The 22103-nt window shown below is 40.8% G+C and overlaps 1 protein-coding gene across 1 annotated transcript in view; it reads left to right on the top strand.

Moving 5' to 3' along the window:
* Positions 1-21865, top strand: part of LOC124165852 (uncharacterized transmembrane protein DDB_G0289901-like) — a 46951-nt gene extending 25086 nt beyond the window's left edge. Inside the window, exon 2 of the mRNA XM_046543378.1 lies at positions 18524-21865. Within this exon, the coding sequence (XP_046399334.1) occupies positions 20087-21865 (1779 nt within the window). The 5' untranslated portion in view covers positions 18524-20086. The remainder of the gene's footprint in view (positions 1-18523) is intronic.
* Positions 21866-22103: the final 238 nt, after the last annotated feature.

Genomic DNA, 22103 nt, shown 5'->3' with positions numbered 1-22103 from the left:
TCGCATCGATTAATGTATCGAATCCTAGGTTATCGAATGCTGAGTGTACTGAAATATTTAGGTCTCTTTAGTCTGAAACGGTTTTGACTTGCCGAAAATCACTTCACAATAAAATTTACTGCCTCACTGTTGGAGATTTGCCTCTTTTTGCATCGTTCTAAGAATAATTACCTATCATGTCGATGTGATTAGAGAAATACAGATGACCGCTATATAGAGGAATCAAGGAGACTTTTATTGATGTTAGGAGTGATGAGAGCAGGAAGACCTTTATTGGTTTTAAGGAATTAAAACGCGGCGATGGAGATCGAGTTGATGTGTCTGCTAGAGAGATAGCTTCCCACTTACTCGGCCCGGGTTCAAATCCCGGCGGTGGGAGAGATTTTACAGATACTACCCGATTCCCGCTTGAGTGTGTTGTGAAGAGTACTTCAAGTACAGCAATTTGTCCGGCGGATAGTACATTTAGTCGTGGTCCCCTTGGCCCACTATGACCTGGCTAATACCGCCGCCGGGTTCCTCTCCATCCTTTCTGCCGTTCCCTTCCCTCATGGCGCAATTGACCTCATCGTTCGGTTGCCTCTGCCAAATAATATGCCATTAATGACTTTATTAATGTGGTTGGAGAAATTTTACGGCAATAAAGACGAATGTTACTAGATGGTAGGTAGGCTTTTGTTGGTTCTAGGGCGTCCACAATGTTTTGAGTTGAAGCCTGCTTTCAATTGGAGCGGGAAGAATTCGTTCTTATTCGTTCGTTGGTGGTGGAAATGTAAATGACGAGTTCAAATAGACAAGTTATTTTACCTTGCTCACCCGCGGTTTCTTTTGAAGTTCTCCCTCAGGCGTCGTGAGGATTCTTTGCTATTATCTTGTCCTGGAATTCGTGACTAAACTACAATCACCCAAAGAGATACTCTCACATGACTATTCGTGGTGTGATTATTTATGTCTATATTGAAATGAAAGTTATTTGCACCTTTCCTCTGTTATTTAATTCGTACAATGAGTTTTGGTAGATCGGGTTGGTGTGGTGGCTAGAGTGTCGGCTGCCCACCCGGTGGGCTCGGGTTCAAATCTCGGCAGCGGCAGAGAATTTTCAGAGACTGCCCGATCCCTGCTTGAGTGTTGTGTGGAGGACATTTCAAGGACAACACTCCTTCCGTCGGATGGGACGTCAAGTCGTGGTCCCCTTGCTGCCATTCGTTAAGACCAGTCTAATGCCGACGCCGGGTTTCTCTCCACCCTTCCTTACCTACCCTTCCCTCATGGTGCAACTGACCTCAGCTCTGGTCGGTCACATAGTCTGACCAGATGTCTTGAAGATTGGTCTTGTACCAGATGATGGCTCCGTGAGCCGAAACGCGTCGTACGAATAAAATTACTGTGGAAAATTGCAACTACCTTTCATTTCAATGTGTCGAACTTCCACGATAAGTATAACGCCTGAATCAGCTGTACTCATTCGGAAATTAGCCATGGTATTTTCATACTGCCATATGGCGTTTGGGCGACGAATCTTAGTACCAGAGGGCATTTCTTATTCATCCCATCTTGTTTCCTAGAACATCTTCCATCGAAGTTAAGACGTTGCGTTTTCCAGAGGGTGTGGTGGTCTTTGACAGTTTTTTTTATTCAAAACTGAGTCTAAACTTCGGTTCCTGGAACTGAAAAGGTATGAATAATGTCTGTGTGGCGTGGAGGAGTAAATAAAGCGACGCAGATTGGTCTATTGTAAAGAAAACTCTGTGAAAGGTATGGGGTTAGGTGTCAAGAGTGATGAGTCGACGAGAAACGAACTTGATTAATGAAAACACCAGAATAGAAAGGTGAGATGACGAAAATAGAGAAGTGTAGTAGGGGAGTCCCTAATATATCGAGTCATCTGTACTTGTGAACCTTCATTGTAACGTGAGTGCAAAATGAGTGCATGAATACCTTTAAGAGTACACTCGCATTCCAATACGCCCGTACCAAGTCTGTGATTCCAATGAATAAGGTCTTCTCAAGCATTTGAGACACTTTTGAACCGCCGACAGCAACAACTGCAACAGGCTGAAGTTCATACGTGCCGTGCTACTGTGAAATAAGGTCTTCCCACATTATATAAGTGCTACTATGCCCTCTCATTAATTATGTGTTTATGCTTATAGCCGGTGGCGTAGTTAGGAATATGCTTTGGGGGGGGATGAGAGGGGGAGGGGGTGGCGACTCCCCCCCACCCCCTTGGAGGATATGGGTTTTTTTAAAATGAAATGACAGGAGATACATTTTGCATCATTTTGACTCTAAAAAAATTAACTTTAAGCAGATGCAGTTATTATACGTCAAAACAAGACAATGGTTTTGAATATTTTTTTATTTCTCTGAGGCTTTGGGGGTGGGGATCTATCCCCCTCATTCCCCCCATAGTTACTACACTGCTTAGCAACTCATAAAATCATCACGCTCTTAATAGAGCTCTTTAAAAATAGAGTGAATGTATCTTAGGTTATACATTTTTCTGTAAACTATTCGCCTAGGAAACTTTTAAGAACATTGTCACTCGTGCTTATAATTAACCTCACACAATGCAAGTGTTTGAAAAATGATGAGTATGTAATGTATGTGTACAATCATTACAGTAATTGCGCATTGTATCTTATATGCATGGCGGAACTTCAAAATTATATGTGCTGAATCCGACATTGCGTAAACTAGCCCCCGGTAAATGTGTAAACCTGGCCCCGTCATTTTTCGTCTTAACTCAAACTAACAGCATGTTCATATATGTTTCAATTATTAAACTATGCAAAATGATGTGGAGTTAATTACTCTTTCAATTGAATTCACTAATAAGTGCATATTGTAAGACATTAGACCTACTTATTTATTCCGATAAATGCTAAAAAATACTTTCTTCCCTAAAGAATAAAAATCTCCTCAACCTGAGACGCTTATCGCTGTACAAGCTGGAAAAATAACTCGGAAGGATACATCATTGAGAATACTTTGATGTCAATATAACTGGGATGATATTGGGAAACAAGAGAGAACATTGTGATGCGCTCACCTCTACGTATTTAGAGACACGACCGATGTCAAACTTACCCCGTGTGTGTACGACGTACAATGTACACTGTACGTGTCCTAGTTTCCCCTACCCACTACTTAAAAGCGGTGTGCTGTGGATTAAGGAAGCAATTGATGCTTTCCTCTTTATTCCAAACTAACCGGTTTCATTGCTACTATGCCATCATCAAGAGACTTCATTGACTTTGCATTTCTGAAACCAGTCAGGTTTTAACATTGATATTTAAAAATTTCAAAAAAGTTTCCTTCTCACAACAGCTTATCATTCCATCATATTTATTTTTAAGTTCTGAAACAGATTAAGTCATCACGAGGTTGTGAAGATGTTTTAGGATAGGGTTTCATTCTATAAATTTCTTAATTACTTATTTGGCGTCTGAGTTATATTGTTTTAATTGAATATGTTAGGCGAGAATTTGTGAATGTGCACCTATTTGTATTTTAAGCACATGAAAGCGAAACGCATAAAATTTATTTTCGACCGGTTTCGAATAACATTCGACTTGGAGTTTTTTGTGCCTTAATATTATTTGTCAGAATTTTCGCGATTTTTGCTTGAGGATGATCTTGTAAGTCGGAACCGGTAGCAAATAAATTTTATGTGGAATAACAAAGTTTTCGCTTTCATTTATTTAAGATTGTTTCACTTACTCGTTTGTACAACCGTTTCCTCATTTTTTACTATGCGAAGTAATATTAAGGTTCTCATCAATCGTAAATGCTGGAGACAGACTCAAAGTTTCCTTTTAAATTGCTGTCCAAGTGTATTTCACTGGATATGAAGACTTCCTTTTATAACCGATGCGTATATTTTCATTTGGGATTGCTTGTCGAAGTGGTTAACATTTAAGGTGAGGAGGAAATAGAATCTCAAGTTTGCATCTTTATATCACACCTTTGACCATTGCCTCTGAAAGAAGAAGTCACGGAGGCATGAGTGCTTACATCCTGTTTTCGCAGATCTCTCTCCTCAGTAATTGAAGTAATCCTCACTTAGACCCAATGCAGGTTAAGTATCCTCATTCAGATATTGAGCTTCCTCCACAAGAAGGGAATTTATAAAATTTAATGCTGGTATAAAACGATCTTCTCAGCAAACACATTAGCTATCTTCAAAAATCGCATTTCCTGAGCACTTGTCTGTGTTCTGAGTAATTGCTCCTGCAACCAGTTTCTGTTCCTCTGAGCAACTCGTCGGAGTTTTCAAGATCAATATTTCGATCGCTTTTAAATCAGTGGTCACTCAATGGAACTGATTTTTAAAAACCCAGGTAGAAAGCTAGTTAATTAGTTTGTGGTGTTCGTTCCTGAACTTTCTAGGACAAAGTCATCAGGCAATATAATTTTGAATAACTTTGGTGAAAAACACTTTAAAAAGCTCGCTATAATGTTGAATCTTAGTGCTCTGTTGTTGGAAGGACTAATAAGGCGACAAAAAATAATTGTAATCTCCATCTTATCTCTTGAACTGAAACTTTTATATTGCTCATGAATCTTAACCATATAAGATTGTTTTCCCTGGCATGTAAACTCGCAGTTAAAATGGCGTAAAAACTTCCGCAAATTCTTCAACACCGATTGCCGTAGCTGAACTTATTTTTCGCCGTTAACTCTCCTGTTCTGCTACCGCTATTACTCGTTGACAAAATGATGCACAATGCAATTTAATTCCTACTGAAAACTTACAACGGCTACCATGATATTAATACTTTCATCGTTTTTTAATTCGAATTAAAAGTTGAAATCCAAGCCCACACTTCCACAATCAGTCAACAATAACACATTAATAGTTATAAAAGAGAGCGGCTGTTAACCTGATTTATAACGCCATCACATTTATCTGACAAAGGGAGACCACGCACCTTGCTCCGCCTTTTTCAATGCCGTATTTTTTATGGCCTTCGGAATGGTGAACACATCCCTGAACTAGTAGTGGTTCCGTTGAATGGGCCTTAGTTTGGCTGTAATTAATTAATTTTAATGCGGTATTTTTCACAAGCCGTATATAATTCCAAAATTTCGCATTGCTTAGCAGGTGGGTCAATAGGAATTGTTAAAGACCTGAATTGCCCGAAATGTAAACGGCCGGACGATTTAGTCCACCACATTTTAGGGTGCACAAGAACATCTCCCCATTGGAAAAAAATCCAAAATATCATCCAAATCTGGAACACTTTGGTGGTGATGTCGTCCCGGACCCGCCGTGTAATTAATAAGAACACAACACAACAAAATGCCATATTTCTCAAGCACTTGTAATTCACTTTACTCCAAAGGGTTTACTCCACTTTACTTACACAGTACCTATGTGCTAAAAGAACCATTCAGAAATACAATTTCAATTAGCAAATAGGATGAAATAAAATTTGATAACCCTGGACCGGGCGTGGTGGCGTATAAAATACGTCAATCTTCGAAAACCAAGGATTTCATCATTGTACGTTCATTCTGGGTTAGAAAGTTTTCGTGTATTCCTACAATGTACTTTGACTGTCTATATTTCGAGTTCTCAAAGTTCGAGGTATTGTAGCTATTTATTTTAGATCAGAAGAGGAACCCGTCACCCGTGGCGTATAAATTACGCCGCGCGGCCGGCCGTGTACCACCGGTACCTTTATAATTGTAGCAGCTATAAATGTACAAGATTGAACTAATTTCTGCAAATAAAGATTAATTTTAACAAAAATCGAGTGTTATCGTATATGCACACATCATGGGCAAAGTACGCCATTCGCCCGGTCGTGTAAAAATAAGTCGCGCTCGCTAGAGGATTAAAAGCAGCAATTACGCCAAATGTGTCTTGTGCTCGCCGCTTCCCAAAATCTTTCGTAGCCCTTCCAATATAATAACAAGGGGCCCACCGACAAATGTCATTTCTTAGAAAAAAAAGTCCAGCGTTATAGGCCCCCGTTGATCTTTCGGTATGTTTTTGAGGAGAGTAGCAAGTGTAGCCTTCATTTCTCCGCGATTGAAATGGCACTGCTTAAATACCTAAACGCCATTATGATGATAAAAAAATTGTCTCACGTCTATGCTTGCTGCAATTAAAATTAATGAAAAACTTCACGCCGTATGATCACAATGAAGACAACAAAATAAACTATCATGACGAAGCCCCGAACCCTGGCCCCCCGGATGGGAGGCTAATATACTTCCACTACCCCACCTGACCTGCTTGATAAGTAATGTGAAATTTTGAAATTATATATGGCTGGTGAAAAGTACCACTCGGAAATTAATTAATTACAGCCAAACTAAGGCCCATTCAATGGAACCGCTATCAGTTCATAGATGTGTTCGCCATCCGAATGCCATAAACAATACGGCATTGAAAAAGGCGGAGCAAAGTATGTGGTCTCCCCTTGTGAGTATTGAAGTGGTTTTATTTAGAAGTAGTTCATTTTATATTTTTACAAAATTTGGAGGTGGGAGGAAGAACGGAAGATGAAAGCCACGATTGAGATACGTGATGAATGACGTGTAGCAGAAGAAAGGACTATTTTTCATTATTGTCGATTGCGATAGAAATCGAAAAATGAAGATACCCGTATTTTTTTCTGTTTTCGATCCGCCCTCTACTTCTCGAGCTGTTTGCGGCGGAACTTCGACTGTCACTGGTAAGTTCGTGACGTCACCGACTCATGCCATGCGGCTCACTGCTTCTCCACTGTTTCTCGGCCTCTGGCATCCGTCTCAAGTGCTTGGTCATCATTAACTCTCCAACGAACGATTCTTTTGGTAATGGATAGGGTATGACTAGTATACAAACCGGAACTAAAATGAATTTTCGATATGGCAACTGTGCAATTTTTTCATTTTTAAGTTATGAGAAAGCGATAGAATCAAGAAGACCTCTTTTTCGTTATATCTCCCATCCATCTTCCGAATTATCTCATGTATTACGGTTTCGGGTCGTAGCGAGCGACCCCATTGTGTAGATCTTTGAAAGATTCACCGATTTGAGATAAAAGGAGAGCTACGTCAAACCAATCCAAGGATTCATGACCGTTGATATATTTCTATTTAGTTGTTTAATATTTGTGTGACACTGCTCATATTAAAATCCGAATGTTATTTATATTAGGTATTAATTTATACAAAAACTTAATTCTCTATTATCTAAGAAGAAAACCTTAATAATTCGCTCTTAATTTATGCGTACTAATGTCCACATATCAAAGAATCATAACACACTATTCTCGGGTATTCTGTGCTAGCAATAATGACAAACCAATTGTACAATCATCTTTACGTTAACACCTGAGGAGGGAATATATTTCCACATAATAATTTCTTAATCTTTATATATCTCCGGTATCGTACAATAATGCACAGCACCGGTAAACTATCAGTTAAGTTATTAATATCGTTTGTATGCTGGAATGGAAAGCCATCATTGGTTTTCCCCGAAACGACCGCAATTGCAATGGATTGGTCTCGAATTGGCGTTTGTTTCCAAAATCATGATGAGTTTTTGAAATTTTTTTAACATTTCGTCTATGGCGGCAGTACTTATTTTGATGACTTCAGGCTTTACTTTGTCAAAACTCTCCATGTTGGAAATAAAGGAATAAAACTTTGTAATGTTAACTATTATTTAATAATGGGCACGACCCGGGTTTCGTAACTTGGTTACAACGTCAGATGACTGATTGACCTGACGATGTTACCAAGTCACGAAACCCGGGTCGTGCCCATAATTAATTAATAGTGAACATTACAAAGTTTTATTTCTTTATTTCCAGCACTTAATTTTATCCAATTTTGAGCAAATTTCAGATCTGAGACCCAAATATCGGTTTAATGCTTTCAATATTCGAGAGTAAATGAGGGGGTAATTACCCCTGTGTAGGCTAGTTGTCGCCTACGGGGATACACCGCGGGTAGCTGCCACTAATTAAAAAAATTCGGGTGAGGCCTGAGAAGACCCCCCAGACCCTTCAATGCCTACGTGCAGGAGGGCAAGCATTTTTCCTGGTTTATTTTTTGTGTTTATGTCTTATAACCTAAGAAGAGCTCTATGCAGTGAATCATTTATGGATGAAGACCTGCAGTTTCACATTTCGTTTACTTCTTATTCGGGCGACCAGGCTACCTGTTGTTGACCATACTCGGATACCCAGTACCAGGGGCGGACAGACCAGGGGACGGGCGGCCCTGTCTGGGAATTTGGCCACGCCAGGGCCTGCACTGTAAAGTGCATTTTCGCCGACCGGCCCGAACACCCGCGCATCTTATGAGCGAGTTTTCTTTAATTTCAAGTCACTAACTTGCGATTTGCATGCCTATTTGTCTCAAAATTATTTTTGGGTTTTGAAATATAACCGCAAACATTTATGGTAGACAAGAATACAATTGTGGGCACGTTCACTAAGGCTTCAGAAGAACTAAAAATATAAATCAATTGTAAATTGAACTGTATAGTTTGAATCGTTAGAAATCGCTAGCGTAAATGTTTTCTTTCACTAGTGGCGTAGCCAAGAATTTTGTTCGGGGGGTCCAAAACCAGGGGAGAAAAATTTTGAAAACAGAGTACTAATTAATGGGTTTTAAACTAATCTTAACCCTTTTCAGAATCGAAATAACTTCATTTGTTAAAGAAATATTTTGTAAATTCATGATTTTTCAATATTTTGTTTTCTTTTATGAAGGAAAATAATTGTGTTTTTATATTTCGAGGGGGATCCGGACCCCCTGAACCTCCCCCTTGGCCACACCACTGTCTTTCACTTTTTTAAAGGGGGAATTCGCCTTTTACGGGGGAACGTCGCCGCCCATGGATAAAAATTACGTCCCGACCCACTTACGGATATCAAAGTGTCGGTTTTTGTGCTAGGATTTCGTCTGCGTACTCGAACATTCCGTTCTCCAGTACATTTTGTACACTCCCAAACTGGGTGGCGTCGGCGCGCGCGACGATCTGGATCGATGTCTCGGCTGGTGGCGTGGAGCGACTGCCAATTGGAATGGAGCCCAGTGCGCCCCGAGAAAGAAATGATACTTCGCGTCGTAAAGACCACGGGTGGGGGGGGGGAGGGGGGTGGGAGGGAAGGGTGGAAAGGTAGCCGAGTGCGGCCACCCACTGAGAAACTTCAACATCCCGCCTCTATTTATTCCCACTATTAGATGTACTCCCAATTAAAGTATGTCTGCTGACTCGGTATCCCACTGCGCGGATAACATATTGTCGTGCATGGAATGTCATGATAAAGTAGTTTCGATTGATATACAGGCGATATCTCCGATAAATCGCTATATTGCTAGGAATATTCCAATTGTTAACGAAATTTCCAATGGCTTGTTAATTGGTCATCATTTTTATCATCCAATTGTAAGCGGTCTAGAGGTGATTGTTATCGTTTCACTCTTACAGTTACGCATTTGGTAAGACGGATCATCTATCGTTTTCTCATACTGTGTATCTTGGAAGTCTTACCAAAGCCAAATTATCTTCAGAAGATTCGATCAGCGCCTTGAGAGTATAAATGTAGGAATACGCAGTTTCCCCCTGTGTATGGTAAAAAATCTCTATCATTATTTAAAAAAATGTCAGTTTTACCTGAAAATGGCATAATGGGAACTAAGACATTTTTTATGTTAAATAAGCTTTTGATCTGAATTTTCGAAATGTTGGGCACGCAGATTTTTATGACAATAAGCAAGATAAGGAGAATCAACGCAGTATTCACAAGATGTATTCACCAAAACAAAAATTAATAAGTAACTCTCTCTCTGGATTTTTTAAAAATCCCAAAGACAAAATCGACAACCTTCGAGAAAGAGTAGAACGAAACTACATGACGCAAATACAATTTGGAACTGATCCGATGTGTTCCATACAGCACCCGCTGTAAATACGTTCGTTCCAATTTCGGAATGGTCTCGTGAACCGAACCTTTATTAGTATTTGAGGTATTTGAGGGAGGCGACCGACATTTGGGGTCTTTCGAGCCATGAGGTTAGGATGAGGAGAGAATGGTTAGGATGAAGGGTGGAGAGAAACCCGGCGTCGTTAGCCATTGGCCTGCTCTTGAACGAAAGGAGCTTTGGGGACCACGGCTCAGCGTACCATTCGACGGACGGAGTGTTGTACTTGAAATGCCCTCCACAGATAACTCAATTAAGGATCGAGCAGTCTTTGAGAAATCTCTGCCACGGCCGGTATTTGAACCCGGACTCACTGGGAGGGAAGCCAACACACTCTCTACCCCACCAACCTGATCCCCCTAAAACTCTATATGCATCCACTCTGAAGGTTAACGGAGTCAAGAATCAACTTTCGTCTAACTTTCCTGGAATTTAGTCACTCATATGAATCCGAAGAACCCAGGTTAACCAGCGTAAATTCTTTATACATTGAGCATACAGGTGATGAATCACGCCTACTGTACAACTTAAAGGACATACTGGTTGAGGAGGAATGATGCATCATATCAACGCTGACATATTGGCAAAATCGCTCTCTTCGAATAATCAGTAAAATGGCCGATATTGCCGTTTAATTATTAATTGGTGCAATTGCTGTTATTCTTATTCTTTCATCAATGAACGTTCCGATTTCCTCGAGAGTGATACTTTTCACTTCTCAACGTAAGTTTTTACTCTCAGAAACAAAACCGTTATCGGTTATTACGGTCATAAAAAGATACACTTTTAAAATTTTAAAATTATGCAAGCACAAAATCAAGACAATATCAAAAAATAATTCGTGCACGTTCGTGCGGGTGGTGTGAGTCCAACCAATGGTAAATTGATCAACGCAACCCAAGGGACTCAAAAACGCTCACATGGAGAGCCAAAACTCGCCCACGGTTAGTAATTAATGTAGTATGCCAATGCAAGGTGTAACAATGCAAAGTGTCGGTCGCAAAGAAAGAAGAATTATGCTGGAAGTTTCCGTTGCTAATTGTAATGAATGAGTTCATTTATTCCATTACACGCGGCCTTCAAGAGCCAAATTTGGGTTATGTGTCACCTATGATTTGTTTTCTCAACTCGAAGTAATTTCTCACTTTGATCTTTTACATTTTGTGGGATCTGCGTTAGTCAGTTCAGCCTTTTTTTCTCAATTTACTTATATCTTTGGTTTATGCTTGTATAATTTTAAAATAGTTTTTTTTAAGTTAAATTAGTTATTCACGGCTAAATGTGGAACTTATTGTTATATTATTCTTGGAAATAAGACTTCTAAAAAAATCAATGCCTATTATCTAATTCTCTGAGAATTTTCGTAGTATTAATCTTAATGGTGCAATAAATTAACATTAATATCTTCTTAATTCTACTACATATCTCTTTTCAAAATGTGGCTCTCTTCTCTGAAAATAGTATTCAACCGTACGTCATTCCTCGTAGCCAACTTTAAGGTATATTTTTTGTAAATGAAGTAACTTATACAGAAGCTCACTCTTGTTATCATTAAATGAAAGTTAATTCAATTTTGGTTTAATAAATGTTACATTTTCTCACTAAAAAGTATTTTCTTGAAATCTTTTCCCCTGACTTTTGTTTCCGCTTCACTCCATAGGACTTTTCTCGTCAAATGTTTTCGTTATTTATGGATGATTTGCACCGTTCACGTTCTTATCCTTTCTATCCAATGGCTCTCATTTTGCCTTTTTAATACCAATTATTATTTCCCACCAGTTTACCGCCCTTGCGGTTCTTTGAGGTGTCTTTGTTTTTGGTGCCGTAACAAGCGGCGCGCGCCCGAGACCTGCCCTTCACTCACTTACGCAGACGTAAAGAGAAAGTGACTCCCTTGCCTTTGGGTCCATTGTCCGCCTCATGAAATACCCATTAAAAGTCTTTACAAAGTGGCCACCCTATTGAAAACCTGTTGTTAGGTTTTTAATGATTGCATGTCTTTAGAGTTCGAAATGCACTTTTTTATCGCTCCCTTTCTAAAATACCGTGTTCATGTGAAACACTGTTCTCCACCAGCAAATACTTGTGGTATAACCGTTGTGAATGGCATGCCTCGACTATAAATTGAAAATTCGCCGACTCATGTCAAGCAAATTTCCACGCTTGAATGGAGTAGGTGCTTGTGTTTCAACGGAATGGGAAGTATGCATATTTTAAAGCTGATCTTGTCAATGCTTAATTTTATACTTTGAATACTGTACAGCTTGGAGAATCGCTGAGATCGCCAGACTGTGCAGAACGTCCGATTGGGTTATTTCCTGCGGATTGCGCCGTATTCTGCTGATGTTATTATTTATAGTTCATTTTTTTGTGTACTATTTAAGGGCCAATGAGAAAATTAGATTCGTAGTTCTTTGCAACTTAAAATCAAACAATACGTCAAAATATATGAGTACAACATGAAACATATACATTCTGCGCGGACCAATTATATAACTTTATCAATAACGACTATCGATGAAAATAAAAAATGTGTCTTAGGTAGATCCCTGAGTAACTATATATAATCCATCACACGTATATGCGCAAAAAAAAGATATTACAGTAATATTACGGCAATATTAGCAGTCGTCTGGATGCTTTTCGTAAAGCTCTCATATCACCTGCTCCTATGTTATCCTTTATTCTCGGCTTATTAAAATTTCAATTTATAACATCGATTTCCATTGTTTGCATCATTCGGAATGTCGATGTCATTTGTCCATTCGATGACTATCTACTGCGAAGAAAAAACCTGTTGATTATCCATGTTTTGTGGCGGATGAAGCTGATTTAGCTTGTCATCGCGAATAAATCACTCTCTTTTACATGTAGCTCGAGCAATGTCGTTTCATAAGGATGGACTGAAAATTGAAATCGCCGTGAGAATCTCAGAGTGTACCTACCATTCTCCATCCATCAGCAATCACTGAGCATTCAAATATTTAAGTAACCATTTCTATATAATGACAGAGTTAGAGTGTGTAATTTGACTATAACTTATTCCAGTTTCCGACCCGTGTGGACTCGAATGCCTCATTTATAAGTGTTTGTAGAAGTCAGTTTTCGAGAGCTCGTGGAGCAAATATAAACTAATTAGGAGCGAAAAATGAACTGGGAAGTTGTAGACGTGGTGAATGTGGGGTGGTAACTTACAGAAGGGATAGAGGAGATGCTGAGGGCGTGGTTAAAGCGTGTTCTTTTGTTTTGGAGGGGATGCTGAAAACTCTTATTGAAGGATGTCGGGTAACGGGAAGGTGGGAAAGAGTGCAAATTTCGTGTGTAAAATTGAGAGTACCTACTAGTCAAAGAAGGCTATTCGGGCTTCCATCCGGGTGGCCTCTCACCATTCTGCCGACGTTTCGGAACTCGACTCGTGTTCCATCTTCAGGGCTGATGGCGAGTGGATTAAGTTCTCCAGCTTATATAATCCTTATCGGGTGGAAGGGGTCACGTGATCAGCGGGAGGAGGCCAATCGGATTTTCCTTAGGGCTGGTCTCCATGTATTGCATGCTGGGTCACGGTTAAGGGTGTCACATGCAAGCCGGATCTCGTTGGAAAAGAGTACTAATTGATGAAGACATTGCAATATTACCACTCAAGTTATTATTGTTACAACGGCATTTTCAGTTGAAATTCATTATTTGAGGTGGTGGGGAAAAAAGGATGTTCTAGCGGCATGAGGAAAATGAAGGGTGGAATGAAGAGGTTGTTAAAGACAAGTGAAAGCTAAAAAAAGGGTAGGTGTGGACCACAGATATATACTACTAGATTGGCAGTCCCTATGTTTTCCTCACGGTGGCGCTGAAGCCGGCCGGCAGAACAATTTTGCGCAACTGGCCATCTTGCTTTCACCGACCGCTACTCGTGTGCCATTAATACCCGTGTATTAGAGAGGCTACTTTTACTGCTTTTGGTGCTTTTTAGAAGAAGAATGGTGAACCACTGCGTTGTATGGGGGTGCAATTTTAAGTACTCTTCGAGGAAAAAAGTTCCTGGGGGTGAAAATGTGTCTCTACACACGTAAATAATAGATATAAGGAAAGCATGGTTTACGTTAAGTAATGTCTCCGCTTCCATCTCACACCGCATGAAAATTTTTTTCAATACCTTTTTTTGAACGTCATCATCATCATCATCACTGGTCAACAATCCTTGGATTGGTTTGACGCAGCTCTCCACTCAGTTCTCCTATCAGCTAATCTTTTCACATTTTTAACGTATCACCACGAAATTTCTAAAATGAAAATTGCAGGTTATGGTCTACCATTTTAAATTTTTTTCTAGGCAAAATTCACATAGTTGTAGAAATAGCATCATGAAACTGTGGCACCTAATATTTGCTAAAAGGCAAAATATTCTCGAAAATAAATTCTAAAGGTGTGTGACGGAAGTGAATATTTAACGATGTTTCTGAAAGCGATATTATTTCAAATGCGGTAGTTTCATATCTCTAGCATCAGTAATTAACAATAATATGTGCTATCTCGGTCTCTATCTTCGTGTTTTGTCGTGAGATCATAATCATCTTTATTCAGTTGTGTTTTGTGTGGTTACCAAGAAAAGATTCTCTCTGGTTTCCTTTTTGCCATGTACACATTCCGCTGTTGTATTATTATATTGTATCCGTATTTCATTTCCATTGAAGTATTATTACCTGTTTAGATCTGAGGAGCGTGTATGATGGACCTTTAATTATGTCTGGTAACTTAAGGAATTTCTTTCCAAAGCATAAGTTTTGACTTTGCGAATATCTGTTTTATTTAATTGAATTGTCTATGTTTTCCCTGCGTAAAAATTCAAGCATAGATTTATGCTGTCAGCCAGGCCCGTCGCTAGCTGATCTGGCGCCCGGGGCGAACTGGGATCGTGCGCCCCCCCCCCCCCCCCCCCCGCCCCATAACATTGATATATCTGCAATCGGGAGAGTTGAAAATATAATTGAAAACATTTTTTCGTAATAAAGATATTTTATCGATTATGAAAGTAAAACATACAAGGATATTTAAATTTTTTTTTCGTCGGCGAACACTGTGTGCCCCCAACTTGCTGCGCCCAGGGCAAAATGCCCTGGTTACCCCGCCCTCGCGACGGGCCTGCTGTCAGCCATATATGTGTTTATTCCTTTTTTCCGAACCTTACCTCATTCGAGTGGCTATGCCTTATCATAAAACTCTGGGAGGGAGGAGGAGGGGCTCAAGTGATGAGGGGAGCTCAATGGAGAGGTGCCTATAGCGTAACTTTGGGTAAATCCGGCCCTGAGCAAGGCTATGCGGAAAGGGGTTCATAACGAGGTTGGTTACATTCAAAACAATTCAACCTTTCCACCTCGTGCTAATCAATTACGTGATCATTTTGTGGATTCTATATATAAAATGGTGTGTGAGTGAAATCTGTAAGTTTTTTTTAGCCAATAACTTGATTTTAAGTTCCCAATTGGGTGATCGTGAGGGAAAATCTAAAACACTGCCTGTATAAAATATTGTAAATTATATTTCTGATGCTAAATTCTGAAGGATATAGGAATTCAGTCGCATTGACTCTTTGCGACTTCGAAAAAGCTTTATACAGCGTCAAGCAGCCTGCCTTGTAAAGAAAGCTAGATTGTAATGGGCTTAAAGAAGTAGAATCAAATTTTAGTAAGTTATATTTTTTCGCCCGATTACTTATGGCAGTGCCCCCGTGCCCCCCCCTGGATCCGCCTATGCACCCTAAAAAATATGCTAGATTTTTAATACCATCCCATTATCATTTCATTCGTTTTGTATGACGAGGTTTCCTTGTGCCCCCCTGAATAAAATCCTGGAAACGGCCTTGCTTGTGTCCCGCCTAGAAAGAAATTCTGGATCCTCCCCTGTGGCAGTGAAAGGTTAGGGGGAATTTCTTCTAGTATCTTATGAATTACGAGACATCAAACCTTTGTAAATTGTCGAATTATTTTGTTCGAATAGCATGACAATGGATGTGATGGATGATTTCCTCACACTACATTGTTTAAAATTTTCATATAGTAGAAGGAATGTCGAAAACTTGGAAAGTCAGGGGTATTTAAAGTACAAGGCATTTACTTGAAAACTAAAGGGTGATGGTATATTAAGCATCATATGTAATAATGATCTCGGCCGCATCGAGCCACATATCGTACAAGGATATTAAGGGGGTCTAAACCGACGTATGGAAAAAAATAGCGGAAACTTATATGAAGCACACAATAAAAAATTAGGCTAACTGTCTGGAGTGTTTATGAATCAAATTGACCCGTATCTCGTATAATTCTTCTGCAGACCTAACTGCAAATTGTCGCCGACACAATTGTAAGTGAGGTGAGTTGCGTTCTAGCTGCCTCGATATCCTCTTCGGAGTTCACTTTTCCATTTCATTATTACGTCACTGTTATTTTTCATCCCAAAGTGCCTTCTTCCATTATTCAGGGTTTGAGTCGACGAAACAGTGGTGAAAAGTGCATGGTACAAATGACTACGACAGAGCGCGGTTCCAATAATGCCACACTTATTTTCCTGTAAATTCAAAGTGCTCTCATCTTACGCTAATTTTTTGCGTTGGTTTCATTAGGAATAGCTTTAAATTGTTTTATGAACACCGCCATTAAATGATACATAATGATGGTTTCATCTGCCATTCAAAGTTAAATGAAAAAAAATAGCTAAGTAAATACTAGTTAAATCGCACTCTAAGAATATTTCAGGTATAACTTTACCCAAGTAAGTCACACTCAAAAGATGATACAGATTTGTTTTTAAGGATTTATTAAGAAATTTTAAGAATTTATTATTATCATGATAAAGTTATGGTACTGGCGTCAGTGTTCTGTACGGGTAATCCATCGATATATTTTTTCCATAAAGCGGTCTTCCGCCGAAATGAAGAAAGAAGTGCAATGCATGAATGGGGATAGGTGAGAATGTTAGGTGAATATGTTTTGTCGTGTTCCATGTGCATCTGCATTAACCAGTGTCGCTGGTTTATTTGACAAATATCATATCGTTTGCATTTTATAGGTTAGTGTCTGAGCGTTAGAGTTCTTTTAGGATTTTCACGAGTCTTGTTTTGAAAATCTTTTTCTGTGGGTGACCTCATCAAGGCTTCTGCTAATTTATTCCTCAGTTGCGTGTAGTATAATTTCTATGTCTAGGACTTGGGTGCATTTGGAAAATACTGGACGAAGTTCCACGTTATTTTGAGTACCGGGAGTCTCTGATACTAATCCTTTGTCCTCTGTGGAAATTTAGCACACAATGGAATATTTCAAATTTGATCATGTCCTCATACTACCGAGAGAATGCCGAATCTACTTTTTAACATTATTTTTGTTCCCTAAGGGAGGTACAGCTCGAGTCTTGCAATTTAGGTAATTACCCGAAATTCCGTTTTCGTAACACAATGGCTTCAATTGTAAAGGCGCGAGCGCTGGGATACAAATGAGGGGATTGGATGACCTGGACACCTGACTTCCGTCGGCACGACAGCAGATGTCGCTGTCACTCTACGTTTCCGACTTAAAGACTGCGTGCTAACTGCGCATGCGCGATGGATTCCGATGCGACGACTCGTGAAGTTTATCCGGGGAACAAAACAGAAACGCCCGCCGCACGCTAGGAACTCGGCTAAGAACGACTCTCGTGGGACATTAATTTTTTATGGCGAAATTCCTCCTTCCTTTTCTGTCAAGCCGTTCAAAAGAGACCTCCTAATTGAATGCGATGGATTTGGGGATTATTCCGGGGCACCTGACTCCAAAGATGGAGATAGTCACGGCTAGCGGTGAATAGAGATGTGACGAAGGAAGAAATAAATGTGATGAAGGGAAGCGGTGGGGCTCGGAAATAGGAGAGACGTGGTATTTATGTTTTCTATGCTCAAGGACTTGAAAGTAATAAAAACAGCTTTCAAATTTTGAGATTTTTCAGGAAAGCGTCTAAAAGTTATTTTTGTTGTGAAGTAAAGATGGGAAGAATTCACATAGGCGTGCTATTCCTTGAGCTTTGTGAATGGTGCGAAATCGAAATAAATGGACTGGAATTAAGCATCATTCCAGTCGCTACTGATGTCAAAATTTTCATCTCCTTAAGCCTCCACTGTCCTTTATATTTTTGTGGAATTCGAGTTAAATTTAAATGCAAATATCTACTAATTGAGCTGCTTCGAAAATCCATCTCGCACGATTCAATTCCATCTAAATCATTTAGAAAATTCCGAGTCACACAGAATGTTAAACCCTAATTTTCTTTCCTCTGGCCATTCCTTAATCACACTTTTGGAATGTGGATAAAGTAAGATAGAGTATCAGTGTAAGGATAATTTCTGTAATGCATGCGCATATCTAATGCATAAAATAAGTAATCATTTTGTGGTAATTTTTACCTCCAAAAAAACCTATTAACAAAACTTTAAGCTAAATTATTTTAAAGAGTTGATTTGAAAGTCCCCCATATATCCATTTTTAATGGTCGATTTATCTTTACCATTCTAACACTGTGTCCTCTTATTTTCTGCTCTAATGATTTGAAATAAATTTTGTTTCAGGTTCTTCATCTTCTTTCAAGCACATCGTGTACTTCTCCATCTGGCGCCGAAGCCTTCAAAACACAGAGTGCCTTAAGGATTTTAATGTTAACGTTCTTCCAATTACCGCATCAAATTATTTCGCAACATCCAACGGTATCAATAATATCTGAGCCTCGTGCGACTTTTAGTGTCAAGATTAATTTATTGCAAGCAGTGAAAATGTGAATATTTAACAACTTTGGAGTAACTTTTGGCTCTGTGCCTTTAAAATCATATCCTATTGTCCAGATATTGACGACGTTTCGTGGAATCTTATGGTGTGAAGGATTATAATTTTTAAAATATTGGTTGCCGTTTATTTCCAGATCGTGTCGTCAATACCTAATCAAGTTTGAATTTTTAAGCGAAACGCCTATCAACTTTACATTTACTTGCCTATTAATTACACATTACTGTAAGCTATGCTGAAGCAATAAAGTTACGTTAATAGGTACATAGTGGATTGAACTATCAGAAAAGGAGTGAAAGCAACTATGAAAATGAAACAAACTTGGGTCTGATTGGACCAAGGTGTCTCCATTGTGCGAGGAGAAGCTATAGATGACAATTTATAATCACTGATCAGAGGCTGCTCGAGGCTAAGGCCTTTAGAAATGGATTATGTGTGGTATTTGCACAGAGACGAGGGTAGTGGCTGTGACCTCTTACTGCGATCCGTATTTCTCTTTCATTGGCATTAGATGCATGTAGGTCGGTGGTCCTTTCGCCGCGGGTTGTCATGGTACTCGGCCGACCCGGGATACAGACCTACAACACTGCCCGCGAAGGGTTGAAGTGTTTGCGAGGACGGGAGTAGTCGGAGCATGTTCTGTGATGGGAAAGGGTGGAGATCCGATGGAGATAAGGGCGGAGGAAGGTAAAGGCCGCCGTCCAGGAGGAAGCGTGAGGAACGCGTCACCGCGGGTGAAGTTATTTGCTCCGCCAGTGGTACAGTAGCGGTAGGGATGCGCGGTCCAGTACTCGGAGCTGGGTGGGAGTAACTTGAATTATTGGTGAGGCTGAGTAGAGTCGTGGAAGGAAATGAATTCATTTGCCTTCATGGTGGAAACTCCCATCGGCTCTCGATAAGCATCTTTAGAAGCACGTAGAGATGACGGACGGCGATAGTTGAGCAGCGAGTCACTAGGGAGTTTTATTGAAACGCTTTCATTGCTGTCCTGATAAGGCAGCGAGAGAATCTTTGCGGTTCTATATGCATTGGCCTAGCAAAGTGATTTCATACTTATGCCATTAATTTAGTAAATAGTGAGTTTAAATTGTGTGAATGGCTTTCCCGCGAAGGAACGATGGTATCAGCGAGGTTTCTCTATATTTATTACCATAGCTCGATATATTTCTACGCCTCCGGCTCATTTAAGTTGTTACGGCTATTTTCGTTCGGAGAAAAGGTCAGTAATTATGAGTTTTGATAAATCAGCACATTAGGACGAGGAACGCAGCGTGTCAGAAGGATCGAACATTTGATTGCGAACCCGTGGGGTACCGAGACTAGAGACAGCAGATTTAAGTCCAGCATGAGAGATGTCTGCGGGCTTTTTGCTTCTGGCGGACGAAACGTACGAGAGGAGCACGTCGAGAGGCCCATGGAAGACGTCACGAAGATCCGGCGGAGAAGCAGTCGGAAAAGACGGCACAAGGCCCTCTGGTCACGCGGAAGGAGCCGTAAGAGGAAGAGCTGTCGTTTCCTCCAGGAACCCTCCGGATATCAGTGGAGAAAAGGCCAGTCGAGAGAAATCAGATGATTTCGCAGCATCTAATGGAGGAGCGGGAGATATACGGGTAGGAGACGGGGCACGCGAAGTTACCAAGCCCGCGACCTCGCCATCTCCGGAGGGCGGAGGTAGAGTCGAAGCGTGGCTCATGAAATCGGAATTTTCGGGAGAGGAAGACGCTGGGGAACTTGGCGGGAACAGGATCCGCGTCACCGGCAGACATTCTAATGGAGACGTCGGGCGAAAGTTCAGCGAAATGGTGGGCGAGACAATGACAGGCGTTGAAGTCTCTGCCGCGGGAGATATCAACGCGCGGTCATTGGTCGGAAACGTTACCAAATCTAAAACGACGATTAAAGACGTCGGAGTGAACGGCATGGACGGTGGATCACCGGGTGGAAGAAAGGTTGGTGAAAAGATTGAGAGATATCATCCAAAGACGAACGGAGTGGGTCTTATGGTGTGCTTCGGCAGGTTTGCCGGGAGATCGCCGGGAAATTTTACGAGCGGGCCGTCGAAGTCGGCGAAACAATCAAAGGCGTTGTGCAATGGGTTGGTTCCCAACGGGAAGACACCTAATTCCGGAGGACTGCTCAGAGGGAGGCGACTTGGCAAGTCTGAGGGAGACCTCAGGGTGGGGTCACAAGTTTCGCGAGGGGAGATAACGGGAAATGGGCGACCCGGGGGCAAAGCGAGGGAGTGTCTGGGGGTCGGGAGAGGCGGTGAACCCGGAGGGAGTGAGGATTTCCTATCGCCGGTGAGAACTCGAGGGTCTTATGGGAAAGAATTGAGTGTGGGGGCGGCCAAAATCCGAAATTCTCAAGGCGGCATCGCCTCTGTGCTCCCAGGCCTGTGCCTGTCCCAACCCCTGCTCTTGCTATCTTCATCAGAACCTTCCTCCTCTCCCAAAACCAATGAAGCACTTCAGTTCGATGGAGACACTGGAGGAAGCGGTGGTGGTAGCTCTCGAACGGGTGCAAATGGTGCACCTCGCTCCAACCTCGCGGATGAGAAATCTGGCAACTCGATGGATAAGGTAGAAAATGCCATCGTGAAGAAAAACTTTGATGTGGTCAACGTTCTTAAGCGTATGGCTAGGAAAAAGATTGATCTGAAGGCAAAGACCAAAGCAGACTTGCGCAGGAAGTCCATATTAGCTTTAGAGAACTTGAAGCAGTTCAATGTCAATAAGTCTGTGGTTAATGGGGTGACACTGAGCCTTGTACCAATCAACAAAGAAGACCAGAGTAATGAGACTCCTATCTCTAGTGCAGTGTCGTTGGAAACCCTATTCTCACTCATCCGTGACCTCACAGACTCTGAAGAATACGCTGACATGATCAGGCGTCCCGAAGGGAGGCGAAAGGTGCTGGAGATCATAAACGTCCGTGAGGAGTTCCTGTCCCAGTATCGAATCCGAAAGGACTTTTTCTGCCAGCACAAGAAGTGGGAAGCAGTGAAGGAGATGTTGAAAGGTGCTGTGTCCGAGGATGACCGGGTCAGCGCCGAAGGAGAGACGGGGAAGACCAGCTCTGCGAAAGGTAAGGAGCTTCTCTTCAAACTCAAAGATATTTGTCTAAAACATTGAGTGCACATGTTTGCTAAGTCAGCTACGTTGGTAACTATTTCAAATTTACTGGTGTGACTGCTATTTTGTTTACTTAAAAATGTGACAATATGTTGTCTGCTAAGAATAAGAGATCTATTGCACCTAGTGTGAGGACATTTTTGATTAGATTATGGTTTTTATTGCAAATAAAATGTGGCGGCCATTATCTGCTTGATTAAAACAAGCGATTTTTGCGTCACCTAGGAAAAGCAGTTCT

Source organism: Ischnura elegans, chromosome 9 (genome assembly GCF_921293095.1).
Source record: "Ischnura elegans chromosome 9, ioIscEleg1.1, whole genome shotgun sequence".
NCBI lineage: Eukaryota > Metazoa > Arthropoda > Insecta > Odonata > Coenagrionidae > Ischnura > Ischnura elegans.
The sequence above is the reverse complement of the archived record's forward strand: the minus strand, read 5'-3'. Positions and strand labels throughout refer to the sequence as shown.